Consider the following 14276-nt stretch of genomic DNA (forward strand, 5'->3'; position numbering starts at 1 on the left):
AGGTCCCTTCCTATTGATTTTTCGACATTTTCAGGTCTCGTCCTGTTGATTTTTGGGCATTTCTGAGTGACTTCCTGTTAATATGGTCACTTCCTGTTGATTTGGGGGCATTTCTCCTACTGATTGTAATTTCTGGGTGACTTCCTAAGCCCTCCTCTCTCAAATCCTGTTGATTTTGGGGCATTTTCAGGTTGTTTCCTGTTGATTTTTTTGTCAATTCCTGTTTGTTTTTTCCTCCCCACTTCCTGTTTTGGGAATGAATTTTGGGCATGTCTATGAGAAAACAACTGATCAGGCCCCCAATAACAAGCGAAAGTTTGTACAATTTAAAAAAAAAAAAAAAAAAACTATTACAGAGTCTTAATCACTCACATTGAAAAACCTGGATTGAATTGATAAAAACACACGGTCGCCAACGGATTTCCGAGCGCGCGGGCGAAAAAGTCAGTGGAAGTCGACAAACTCTTCCAGGCTGGCGGGGATCTGGCGGCGGTAGGCCAGGCGGTGTCGTCGGACGGCGCGCGCCGCCAGGCACTTTAGGCTCATCTTCATCTGGGTCTTGAGGAGGATCTCAGACACGCCGGTGGTGCTCTTGTCCAGCGGCGTCTTCTCCTCCTTGTTGGTGCGGTCGGTGTGCGCGCCCGCCTCCACCAGGCCGATAATGATGGCGTGTAGCGTCAGGAAGTCGCTGATGGGACGGTTGTACTGCACGATAACGTGCAGCGGCGTGTTGCCCTGGTGGTCCACCGCGTCCACGCGGGCGCCACAGTCCAGCAGGAGCTTGGTCACCTGACGACAAAAAGAAAAACAACCCACAAACCCATCATTGGCTCGTCCGCCCAAAAATGCCAATTTCACCTGATATCAACAGGAAGTGACCCTGAAATACCCCCAAATCAACAGCTGATGTGATATCAACAAGAAGTGACCTGAGATCAACAGGCAATGAAGCCAATATGCCCGCAAATCAACAGGAAGTGACCAGATATCAACAGGAAGTGATCCCGGTACACCTCCAAAAAAACAGGAGGTGACCTGTTATCATCTGGAAGTGAACCGACATCAACAGGAAGTGTCCCCGAAACGGTTCCAAAACAACAGGAGGTGACCCGATCTTAACAGGAAGTGACCCCAAAATGCCTCCAAATTAATAAGCAGTGACCCAATATCAACAGGAAATGACCTGATAACAAGAAGTGACCAGAAATCAACGGGCAGTGTCCCCAAAATGCCCCCCAATCAACAGGAAGTGACCCCGAAATGTCCCCAAATCAACAGGAAGAGATCCCAAAATGCCCGTAAATCAACAGAAAGTGACTCAATTTCAACAGGAAATGCCCACTAAACGCCTCCAAATCAATAAGCAGTGTGACCTTATATCAACAGGAAGTGACGCCAAAATGCCCACTAATCAACATGAAATGACCTGATAACGGGAAGTGACCCAATATAAACTGGGAGTGACCTGATATTAACAGGAAGTGACCCAATTTCAACAGGAAGTGACCCGGAAACGCCTCCAAATCAAAAGGCAGTGGCCTGACATCAACAGGTGACCCGATATCAACAGGAAGTGATTCACTTTCCACAGGAAGTCACCCCTAAACGCCTCCAAATCAATAAACAGTGACCTTATATCAACAGGAAGTGACGCCAAAATGCCCACTAATCAACATGAAATGACCTGATAACGGGAAGTGATCCAATATCAACTGGGAGTGACCTGATATCAACAGGGAGTGACCCGATACCAACAGGAAGTTACCCAATATCAACAGGAAGTGACCCAGAAACACCTCCAAATCAATAGGCAGTGACCTGACATCAACAGGAAGTGATTCAATTTCCACAGGAAATGACCCCGAAATGCTTTCATATCAATAGGCAGTGACCTGACATCGACAGGAAATGACCCTGAAATGCCCCCAAATCAACAGGAAATGACATGATAATAGGAAGTAACCCAATATCAATTCATTTCAACAGGAAGTGACCCCGGAGCCCCTCCAAATCAATAGGAAGTGATACTGGAAGTGAACTGATATCGACAGGAAGTGGCCCCGATATGACCCCAACTCAACAGGAAGAGACTTAGGAGTTTACCTTCCACAACAAAGCTATAATCGCAATTTCTCTAGAAATTGCATCGTCTGGTTTTTCTTTTTAATTTTTAAAAAATTCATCCATCCATCTGTTGCTTTATCCGGGGTCGGGTCACAGGGGCAGCAGCTTCATCATGGAAGCCCAGACTTCTCTCTCCCCAGCCACTTCAACCAGCTCCTCCAGGCCAGCCGAGAGACTCTCCAGCGGGTCCTGGGTCGTCCCTGGGGCCTCCCGCCAGTGGGACATGCCTGGAACACCTCTCTAGGGAGGTGTCCAGGAGGCTTCCGAACCAGATGCTCGAGCCAACTCCACTGGCTCCTCCAACGCAAAGGAGTAGCGGCTCAGGTCCCTCCCGGATGACCGAGCTTCTCACCCTATCTCTAAGGGAGAGCCCGGACACCCTGCGGAGGAAACTCATTTTGGCCACTCGTATCCAGGATCTTGGTTCTTTCGGACACGACCCACAGCTCGTGACCATAGGTGAGGGCAGGAACGTAAATCGACTAGTAACTCGAGAGCTTCGCCTTTTCGCTCAGCTCCTTCTTCACCACAACAGGCAGGTGCAGAGTCCGCATCGCTGCAGACGCTGCACCGATCCGCCTGTCGATCTCCCACTCTCATCTACTCTCACTCGAGAACAAGACCCCAAGACACTTGAACTCCCTCCAACTTGGGGCGGGATCTCATCCCCGACCTGGAGTGGGCACGCCACCCTTTTCCGACTGAGGACCCCTGTCTCGGATTTGGAGGTGCTGATCTTCATCCCGACCGCTTTACACTCCACTGCGAACCGCTCCAGTGAGAGTTGGAGGTCACGGCTTGGTGAAGCCAACAGCACCACATCATCTGCAAAAAGCAGAGATGTAATGCTGAGGCCACCAAACCAGACCCCTTCAACGCTTCAGCCGCGCCTAGAAATTCTGTCCATAAAAGTTATGAACAGAGTCAGAGACAAAGGGCTGCCTTGGCAGAGTCCAACCCTCACTGGGAATGAATTCGACTTAGTGCCGGACTAAACTCTGACAACGGTCGTACAGGGACCGAACAGCCCTTACCAAGGGGCTAAGTACCCCGTACGCCTGAAGCACCCCCCACAGGACTCCCCGTGGCACACTGTCGATCACCTTCTCCAGATCCACAGAACACCCGAACTCCCATGCACCCTCGAGGACCCTGCCGAGGGTGTAGAGCCGGTCCACTGTTCCACGGCTGGGACGAAAACCACACTTCTCCTCCTGAATCCGAGATTCGACTTCCCGAAGGACCCTCCACTCCAGCACCCCTGAATAGACATTAGCGGGTTGGCTGAGGAGTGTGATCCCTCTATAATAATTGGAACATACCCTCCGGTCCCCCTTCTTAAAAAGGGGGACCACCACCCCGGTCTGCCAATCCAGAGGCACTGTCCCCGATGTCCACGCGATGTTGTAGAGGCGTGTCAGCCACAACAGCCCCACAACATCCAGAGCCTTTCGGAAATCCGGGCCTTGCCACCGAGGAGCTTTCCAACCACCTCAGTGACTTCGACACCAGAGATAGGAGAGCCCAGCTCGGAGTCCCCTGACTTTTTTAAATTCTCAGTTAAAATTCAAGATTCAGGATTTTGTAACGGATTCATTTCCCAACCTGCGCGTTGGGGAATCCGCAGACATCGTTGGTGTGGAAGTCATCGACGGGGGTGCTGGAGCTGATGGCCAAGTGGAGGAGGCTTGCGCCATCGCGGGCGCGCGGGTCCAGCCGCACCACATCGTACACGTGCTTGTTGAGGCGGGCGCGCTGTCGCTCGTGCCCGCACGCGGTCTTGGTGGCGATGCAGGCTAAGTACAGGAAGGTGAACACATTGGACTCGTAGTTATCGGCCGCCTGTGCCGGCTCGCCGTCCGTCGCCTCCTCCGCCACCGCCGCTGCCTGGGCACGCGCCATGCTGCGCCGGATCTCCAGCGCGCTGCAGCCCAGCACCTCCTCCACCTGCGCTTGCAAATAGACCACGCCTTCCTTCATTTGTTCTTTAAAATTTCCATGCAATTCTAATTCATGTCAGTAGGGGGCGACATACCGCGTCAGCGTCGAGGGGCTCCTTGAGGTGCAGCATTTGCGAGAAGAGCTGGGCGAAGCGCAGCAGGTCCCTGCGTGCGTCGCGGCGGGCGCGCTGGCGCAGGCGCAGCGCGTGCAGCCACAGCCGCACGCAGCTCACAAAGTCCATGCCGTCGGCGTAGACGGCGCCACGGTAGACGATGGGGTGCGAGAGCTCGGCGCTGTCGGGGCCGAGGATGCGCTCGCGGATCATCAGGCCCTCCATGTGCAGCGCCTCCCGGTCGGTGCGGACCACCTCCAGCTCGCCGGGCGTGCGGCACTCGCGCCGGCCCCCGTAAGCCTCGGCGGCCGGCGACGGCTCGTCGTCCGGAAGACCCAGGCGCAGCCGCTCGTCCATGGCGGCGCGCAGGTAGCGGTAGCTGAGGCCCGGGTCGTAGCGCTCGCGGTCGTTGGCAAAGGAGGCGCCCAGAAGCTCCAGCGCCTCCACGCGCTGCTGGGGCTCGCAGCGACCTCGCGCCAGCAGGAGCTCCACCACTTCGGCTTTACAGCTCTCTGCCGCCACCTATGGGTGGAGAAGGCTCATTTATACAGTACAAATCCACATGCTTTTATTTTGACAACAGCGCCTTAAAACTGGAAAAGCGTGTAATCGAGCTTGTCTGCAGTCACATCTGTTCATTCGCCCCCTCCCAGTCAAAATCGATTGGATGTCTAGAGCAGTCTCTGGCGGCCAACAGGAAGTGATCCCAAATGCTCCCAAATTAACAGGAAATGACCCAATGCTAACAAGAAGTGATCCAAACATGTCCCAAAACCAACAGGAAGTGACCCCAAATCAACGGGAAGTAACTTAGAAATATCCCAAAATCAACAGGAACTACCCAACATCAAAAGGAAGTGACCCCGAAATGACCTCAAATCAATACGAAGCGATGTCATATCAAGAGGAAGTAACACAACATTAACATGAAGTGACCTGAAATGACCCCAAATCAAAAGGAAGTGATATCATATCAGCAGGAAGTGACCCAAATTGACCCCAAAGCAATAGGAAGTGTTGTCTTATCAACAAAGTGACCCCAAAATGCTCCCAAATCAACAGGAAGTGACCCCAAATTTCCCCAATGCTAAAAGGAAGTGACCCAAACATGTCGTAAAGCCAGCAGGAAGTGACCCCAAATCAACAGGAAGTAACCTAGAAATATCCCAAAATCAACAGGAAGTACCCCAACATCAACAGGAAGTGAGCCCTAAATGCCCAAAAATCAACAGAAAGTGACCCGTAATTAACAGAAAATGACCTGAAATGATCCCAAACATAGGTTGTAATGTCATATCAACAAAAAGTGACCCCAGAATGCTCCCAAATCAACAGGAAGTGACCCAAGCATGTCCCAAATCCAATAGGAAGTGATCCCAACTCAGGAAGCAACCTAGAAATATCCCAAAATCAACAGGAAGTACCCTGACATCAACAGAAAGTGACCATTAAATGCCTGCAAATCAACAGGAAGCGACTAAAAATCAACAGGAAGTGACCTGAAATCAACAGGAAGTAGCCTAGAAATAAAATCAACATTAAGTATCCTAACTTTAACAGGAAGTGACCCAAAATGACCCCAAATCAATAGGAAGTGATGTCATATCAATAGGAAGTGACCTAAAATGACCCCTAATCAATAGGAAGTGTTGTCATATCAACAGCAAGTGACCCCCAAATGCCCCAATGTTAACAGGAAGTAACCCCAAATTAACATTAAGTAATCTACAGATATCCCAAAATCAAAGTACCCTAACATCAACAGGAAGTGACCCCTAAATGCCCCCGAATGAACAGGAAGTGGCCCTGAAATGACGTCAAATTAACAGGAAGTGACCCGACATTAACAGTAGGTGACCTTAAATGACCCCAAATCAATAGGAAATGATGTCATATCAACATGAAGTGACCCAAAAGGACCCCTAACTAGTAGGAAGTGACCTGAAGTTTCCCCAATCTAATAGGAAGTGACTCAAACATGTCATATAACCAGCAGGAAGTGACCCCAAATCAACAGGAAGTAACCTAGAAATATCCCCAAATCAATAGGAAGTACCCCAACATCAACTCAATGCCCCCAAACAACAGGAAGTGACCTAATATCAACAGAAAGTGACCCTTAATGACCTCAAATCAATACAAAGTAATGTCATATCAATAGGAAGTGACCTGGAATGACCCCAAATCCATGGAAAGTGAGGTCATATCAAAACGAAGTGACCCCTAAATGCCCCGAAATCAACAGGAAGTGACCTGATATCGACAAAAAGTGACCCTGAATGACCTCAAATCAATAGGAAGTGATATATCAACAGGAAATGGCCTAAAAATAACCCATAATCAATATGAAGTGACCCAAAATCAATAGGAAGTGACCCGACATCAACAGGAAGTGACCCGAAATGGACCAAATCAATAGGAAGTGATGTCATAACAATAGGAAGTGACCCAAAATGACCCTAAATCAATAGGAAGTGACCTCATATCAACCGGAAGTGACCCCAAAATGCCACAATGTTATTAGGAAGTGACCCAAACATTTCCCAAAACCAATAAGAAATGACCCCAAATTAACAGGAAGTTACCTACAACTATCCCAAAATCACCAGGAGGTACTCCAATATCAATAGGAAGTGACCCAATATCAGCAGGACGTGACCCTGAAATGACCTCAAATCAATAGGAAGTGACCCGACATCAACAGGAGGGTACCAGATATCAACAGGAAGTAGGCCTGAACGATATTGGAAAAAACTATTGCTGCAATTTTTGGGGGGGGTTTGTGATATTGTATTGCGATATCAAAAAAATATATAGATTTCTTTCCTTTCAAAGAAATATTTACTAGATGACTTGAATAGCTGTTTGGAAAGACTTTGAATGGCTCATCATGACCACAGTATGCAGTATTCCATCGTTTTTCACGGTTTATAGGGACCAGAACCCGCCGCGATAAGTGAAAAACCACTATCTACTACTGTGGGACTATCATGCATGCGCACATTGCGATGGCGATGTTTAAACAATATATCGTTCAGGCTTAACAGGAAGTGACCTGAAATGGCACTAAGTCAATAGGAAGTGACATCATATCAACAGGAAGTGACCCGAAATGACCCTAAATCAACAGAGGTGATGTCATATCAACAAGAAGGGACCCCAAAATCAGTAGGAAACGGCCTCAGAATGACTAAAAATTTACAGAAGTGCCCTACAATTGGGAGGGGCCCGTGAACGAACCCTCACTACATGATTCTAAAAATAATTTGACTTAAAAAAAAAAAAAAAGTATGGCCTACCAGCAGGGGCGTCAGGCCCTGTCCGTTGGCCACCAGAGCGGCGCCGTGCCCCAGCAGCTCGGCCACTACGCCCGGGTGGCCGGCGTCGGCGGCGAAGTGCAGCGCGGTGGCGCCGCAGTGCGCCTTGGCGTCAGGGTCGGCGCCGCGCTCCAGCAGGAAGCGCGCCGCCTCCTGGTGTCCCTTGTAGGCGGCGATCATTAGGCAGGTGTTGTCGTACTTGTTGGCGACGGCCGGGTCGGCGCCGCTCTCCAGCAGGAAGCGCACCATGTCCGGACGACCGTCGAAGCAGGCGGCCCTCAGCGGCGTGGACCTGTTGAGCGTGGTGTGGTTGACGTTGGCGCCGTGTTCCACCAGCAGCCGCGCCACCTCCAGATGTCCGGCGCCCGCCGCGCACCACAGCGCCGTCGCGCCCTCAATCACGTAGCTGCGCCAAAAAACAGACCGTCACCAAAATTGTGGACTTTATCAGTCATCTTGTTCAAGAATAAATCCACTTCTAAATGTGAAAGTTGTTATTCATGGAAGCTTTACATGTAAATCGATACCTATTGCCATTGACAGCCATACTAATCAATTCCATTAACAGGAAGTGAAATGCTCCCAATAGTGTTATACTTATATATATAGCGCTTTTCCACCTTTCAAGGCGCTCAAAGCGCTTTACACTATCTCGCCATCCACCTACTGGTGACGCAGCACCAGGAGCAATGTGGGGTTCAGTGTCTTGCTCAAGGACACTTAGATGAGTTCATCAGGGCGGAGACTTGAACCCACAACCTCTGGGTTGGGGGACAACTACTCTACCACTGAGCCACGCCACCCCAAAACAACAAGTGATGTCATATAATAATAAGTGCCTACCGAATAAACAGGACGTGATGTCATACCAACAGGAAGTGAACCCCAAATGCCCCCAAATCAACAGGTACCCAATACCAACAAGAAGTGAGCCAAAAAACACCCCCAAATCAACAAAATGTCAAAAGTGCCCCAAAATGCTCAAAAATCAACTAGAAGTGATGTCATATCAACAGGAAGTGACCTGATATTCAAAGGATGACATCTAAACACCTAAAAATGATCAGGAAGTGCCTAAACAAGTGATGCCCCAAAATAAAAATAAAAAAGTGGCTCCCAAATCTACAAGGATTTATGTCATCTCAACAGGAAGTAACCCAATATCTACAGGAAGTGATCCTGAAATGCCTCCCAAATCAATCGTGACGCCGTATAAAGAGAAAATTACCCTGAAATGCTCCCAAATCAACAATAAAGTGACCCCGAGATGACCCCAAATCATTAGGACATGAGCTCATATCAACAGGAAGTGACCCAAATGACCCCAAATCAATAAGAAGTGTTGTCATATAAACAAGGTTAACAGAAAGTGACCCAAACGTGCCCCAAAACCAATAGGAAGTGACTCCAAAACAACAGGAAGTTACCTGGAAATGTCACAAAATCAACAGGAAGTGACTCCTAAATACCCCCAAATCAACAGGAAGTGACCCTGAAATGACCTCAAATCAATAGGAAGTGACCCGACTGACAGGAAGTGAACCGAAACAACGCCAAATTGATATATAAACAGGAAGTGACCCAAAATGACCCCAGATCATTAGGACGTGAAGTCATATCAACGGGAAGTGACCTCATTTCAAAAGGAAGTGACCTTAAAATGTCCCAAAATGCTCCCAAATCAACAGGAAGTGACCCCAAAAATCCTCCTACAGGGACTGATGTCATATCAACAGGAAGTGACCCAATATCAACAGGAAGTGACCCTGAAATGCCTACCTAATCAATCGTGACGGTATCAACAGAAAATTACCCTGAAATGCTCCCAAATCAACAGGAAGTGACCCCGAGACGACCCCAAATCATTAGGATATGAAGTCATATCAACAGGACGTGACCCAAAATGACCCCAAATCAATAAGAAGTGTTGTCATATCAACAAGGTTAAGAGGAAGTGACCAAAACGTACCCCAAAACCAATAGGAAGTGATCCCAAAACAACAGGAAGTTACCTGGAAATGTCACAAAATCAACAGGAAGTGACTCCGAAATACCCCCAAATCAAAAGGAAGTGACCTTGAAATGACCTCAAATCAACAGCAATTGATATATCAACAGGAAGTGACCTCGAGATGACCCCAGATCATTAGGACGTGAAGTCATATCAAAAAGAAGTGACCTCATATCTAAAGGAAGTGACCTTAAAATGTCCCAAAATGCTCCCAAATCAACAGGAAGTGACGCCACGCCGCAGGTCAAAAGTAACCATAGCGCCTAGGCGGTGGCCATATTGGTGGGGTCAACGTTTCCATTGAAGGCAATGCGCCAACATTGACAATTTTCACACTGAACGTGATTAACCCGGTCACTGCCATTGAGTCGACTCGTCGGAACGGCTCTAGTCTATCATGAAGTCCCGACGCAAAATGGCCGACAAGTGACGACGCCTGCCCCCATGAGCTCACAGGGCGGAACAAACATCCAGCCTTGTACAAGATATCTACAGTGGCTACCCTCTGGTGGCGCCATCGCTCCGTCTGTTAGATTACGTACCCATCGAAGCGCGCGGTGCCAGTCTGCTCGGTGTCCACCCGGTAGTGGTCGAGCAGCAGGCGGACCACCTTGTCGTGGCCGTTGCGGGCGGCGATGATGAGCGGCGTGGACCTCTGGCACGCCTGCTGGCTAACGTAGTCCAACAGGAAGCTCGTCTCGGCCTCGCCGTGGTTGAGCAGCAGCGCGGCCAGCGTCAGGACTCGTCCTTCGCTGGCCGCCTTGTGCACGTAGCCGGCCAGAGACTCCATGCGAGTCTTCGTCGCCGCCGCTCCGCTCGCGACTTCTGCCCGCCACGTCCGCTCGGCGGCCAGCCGTCTCCCATCAAAATGTCCGAGCGGACTCGCCAAAAAGCCGCTTGATGTCTCCGTGGTGAGCGTCGGACCCAAGGATAGTCGCCGGCCGGGAGAACTTCTCTTCCCCGCCCCGCTAGCCTAGCTTCCGCGAGCCCAAATGCTAACGCGAGCGAGCCAGCCGCTCAACGACTCCAAAACGACTTTTGAGAGGAGAATAAAAGCACAAATTCGCTCGTAGGCGTCCGACGAAGCGCCAGGTTACTCATATGCTAAATTAAAATGTACAAATAGTCGTTAAAAGAACGCCAGAACACACTTTCGCTTCTCACCAATGAAGAACTTGGCGGAAGTATAGTCCGATGTAAAAATACGTCCGACTTGAATCATGTTTTTTTTCTTCATCAACAGCACACAGATGTCATTTCCGGTTTGCTATGAAAATAAAAGTTTTATAAACAAAGCGTGGTTAAAACAATAGATTACAATTATGAGATGAAAAATTTGAAAAATGATACAGTTTGACGAGCTTATTTTATCATTTGAGTCTTTGATAAGATCTTCGTAGAGAACAATTTCATCGTCAAAATGTCCAAAGAAAGGTTTTAGAGAGTTATATTTGTAAATCAAAATTTTAGCCTAAAAATGATGCGTGTCCAACTATGTGGCTCTTAAAAACTAAAGTAAAAAGCACTTAAATTAGTTAAGCACTATTTTCTGGTGCTATTCCATTGGGATGTTTGCTCTTCTGGTGAGTAAACCCCTAAGTGTCACTTTCTGTTGTTTTTGTGGCATTTACAGGTTACTTTCTATTCATTTGGGGCATTTTACAGGTCTCTTCCAGGAAGTGATGCTCCAGAAAATGCCCCAAAAATGATCAAAAGGTTACCAAAATCAACAAGTCCCACAAAAAACGTGCTTAAAATGCCCAAAAATCAACAGAAAGTGACCAATGAACACTAGGTAGCCCAAATATACCTATAAAATCAACAGGAGATGATTCAAAATAGAAGGAAATGAGCCCTTGATTTTTCTTCCTGTGGATTTTGAGCATGTTTTTGTCAAGAATAATGACACTTTTGTGGGAGTTGTATTGAGTTGCTTAGAGTGCTGCTGCCTTTTAGTGGGTAAATGAGGAGCAGCATTTAGTGTGTAAGCTACTTCACATGGTAGCAGTACTGTTGACCAATTTATTAAGTCTGTGTGCGGGCCAGACGTTATTGATTTTATGACAGAGGCTGGGGGCCGGGTGAAATTTGACCACGGGCCGCATTTGGCCCCCGGGCCGGACTTTGGACACGTCTGGTTTAATGTTATGCTAACTCTGATGCAGGTCGGACTTTCATTGGCAAAATTAGTGGTGTTTTCCCCACCTCCACAACATTGACGTCTTTTTTTCATTACTTACAGTGGTTGCTGCTTCTGCTGGCCGAAGTAAAATTCTAATATCCCTCGTCGTCGAATGGGGCGGAGGAGGCGGCATGCTGTCGACATGTTGTATTTCTTTCTGGGCTGTGAGTGCGTGTGTGTGTATGGGGGGGTCATGTCATCAGCTAATCAAACGTGTGTTTGAGGGGAAAAAATGGACTGGCACGTTCACCAAATGAAAAGAGGATAAATGTCAGCCTGAACACAATGAAAGTAATTCACTTAATAATGGAAGGGTCAATTTTATCCATTCAACATATGGAAAGACAATCTAAATGACCTATATCGCTGAGCACATGATATAATGCCAATAAGGTTGCTTAAAAGTTGGTGGGGACAATTTGAGCATCCTGAAAAGTTGATAGTGTCATGTCCCTACCGTCCCTTTGAAAATCTACGCCCTTGCTTATATGTATTTCTTACAGCGGATGATATTAGTGAGTTTGTGTCGGCGAGTCGAGTCGCGATATCGTGTTGGCCGCTCGTGTCTCTAGTCACCCTGACCCGGAAACCGCCAGTTAAAGAATTCCCCTCCGAAACAAGACATCCCCTAAATTAGTTCTGTGGGTGAATTATGTTGCGAGGATGTAGCGGTCACGACACTCTTTGCAATGATGTTAAATCTGAATAAATACATTGAACACGCCCATTTAAAAAAAAATTTTTTTTTTTTTTACATAAATAAGCTCCGCCTCTACTTCGCAGATTTTCGCTGGGGGATGGTCCAATTAACCGCGAAAAACGAGGGATCACTGTAGTCATTTTGAAGGCAAGGCAAAACAAATCCATGCTTTGCGGTTGGTGAGCATCGCTCATGTGGACGGAGCGCCCCCGTGTGGTGGCACGACCAGTGACAGGATGGAAATAACATCAAGGCATCTCAATCTTATATTATATTCAAGTTTATATGCCAAGAAAACAAAGCAAACAAAGTACAATACATTCTTGAAATCTTTTCTCTACAAAACAATTTCACAGAAATTACCTTGGAATGTATTTTCCACCAATACTCTTTTGAAATATAACTCTAGTCTAGTATTCATGTCTTTCTTCTCATTGGCTGCCGTTCACAGCGATGGATGTCCCATCCATTTGGGGTGTGGAGGGCTGGCAGCGTTCAAATGATCCCTTAGTGGGTCTACAGACAAATTGTAGCAACCTTCCTTGAAACTAGAAAAATGCCATTGATAAACTCCCATGGGTCACTTCCTGTTGATTTTTGATCCCATTCTTTGAATTCTGACGCATTCTCTGGACCACTAACTATGAAATTTGGGTCACATCTGGATCATTTTGACTGTTTTAGCAAATTTGGGACCCTACTAGGTACCTACCCTCCCATCTACCTACCTACCTTTTTGTGGTTTTAGCTAATTTGGTATCTAACCAGCTACCTACCAACCCACCTACCTACCTAATTGGACCTACCTACTTTTCAGTGGTCTTAGCTAATTTAGTACCTAACTAGCCATTTTACAACCCACTTACCTAACTTTTTTTGCTGTTTTAGAAAATTTGGTACCTAACAAGCTACCTAACCCACCCACCCACGTATACCCACTCAACCTACAGTACCTACCTACGTATCTACCAACCCACCTGCCTATCTACCCTAACCTTTTTGCAGTATTAGCTAATTTGGTACCTACCAACCTACAGTACGTACACACCCATGTATACCCACCCATCTAACTACAGTACATACCTACCTTTTCAGGATTTTTAGCTAATTTGGTACCTAAGTGGTTAAAACCACCTACCTACCTTTACAAGGTTTCAGCTAATTTGATACCTAACTAGCTACTTACCAACCCCCCTCCCTACAGTAACCACCTACGTATCTTTTTGAGGTTTACTTACCAAACTAATACTTAGCTACCTACTCACCCATATACAGTGTAACCACCCATCTACCCATAGTACCTACCTACATTTTTACCATTTTAGCTAATTTGGTACCTGACTTGCTACCCACTTACCTACCTACAGTACCCACCTACCTACCCTTACAAGGTTTTAGCTAATTTGGTACCTAAGTAGTTACAGTGCCTTGCAAAAGTATTCGGCCCCCTTGAATCTTGCAACCTTTCGCCACATTTCAGGCTTCAAACATAAAGATATGAAATTTAATTTTTTTGTCAAGAATCAACAACAAGTGGGACACAATCGTGAAGTGGAACAACATTTATTGGATAATTTCAACTTTTTTAACAAATAAAAAACTGAAAAGTGGGGCGTGCAATATTATTCGGCCCCTTTACTTTCAGTGCAGCAAACTCACTCCAGAAGTTCAGTGAGGATCTCTGAATGATCCAATGTTGTCCTAAATGACCGATGATGATAAATAGAATCCACCTATGTGTAATCAAGTCTCCGTATAAAGGCACCTGCTCTGTGATAGTCTCAGGGTTCTGTTTAAAGTGCAGAGAGCATTATGAAAACCAAGGAACACACCAGGCAGGTCTGAGATACTGTTGTGGAGAAGTTTAAAGCCGGATTTGGATACAAAAA

General features: G+C 47.3%; 1 protein-coding gene across 1 annotated transcript; it reads right to left on the reverse strand.

The window, feature by feature from the left end:
• Positions 1-386: 386 nt before the first annotated feature.
• On the reverse strand, positions 387-10712 carry fem1b (fem-1 homolog b). The gene is made up of 5 exons (XM_057836785.1): positions 10048-10712; positions 7477-7900; positions 4160-4699; positions 3730-4071; positions 387-789 (listed from the first exon to the last, which is right to left on the reverse strand). Exons 1-5 carry the CDS (start codon positions 10293-10295, stop codon positions 445-447), a joined length of 1899 nt encoding a protein of 632 aa, XP_057692768.1. The 5' UTR covers positions 10296-10712; the 3' UTR covers positions 387-444.
• Positions 10713-14276: the final 3564 nt, after the last annotated feature.

Source organism: Corythoichthys intestinalis, chromosome 5 (assembly GCF_030265065.1).
Source record: "Corythoichthys intestinalis isolate RoL2023-P3 chromosome 5, ASM3026506v1, whole genome shotgun sequence".
NCBI lineage: Eukaryota > Metazoa > Chordata > Actinopteri > Syngnathiformes > Syngnathidae > Corythoichthys > Corythoichthys intestinalis.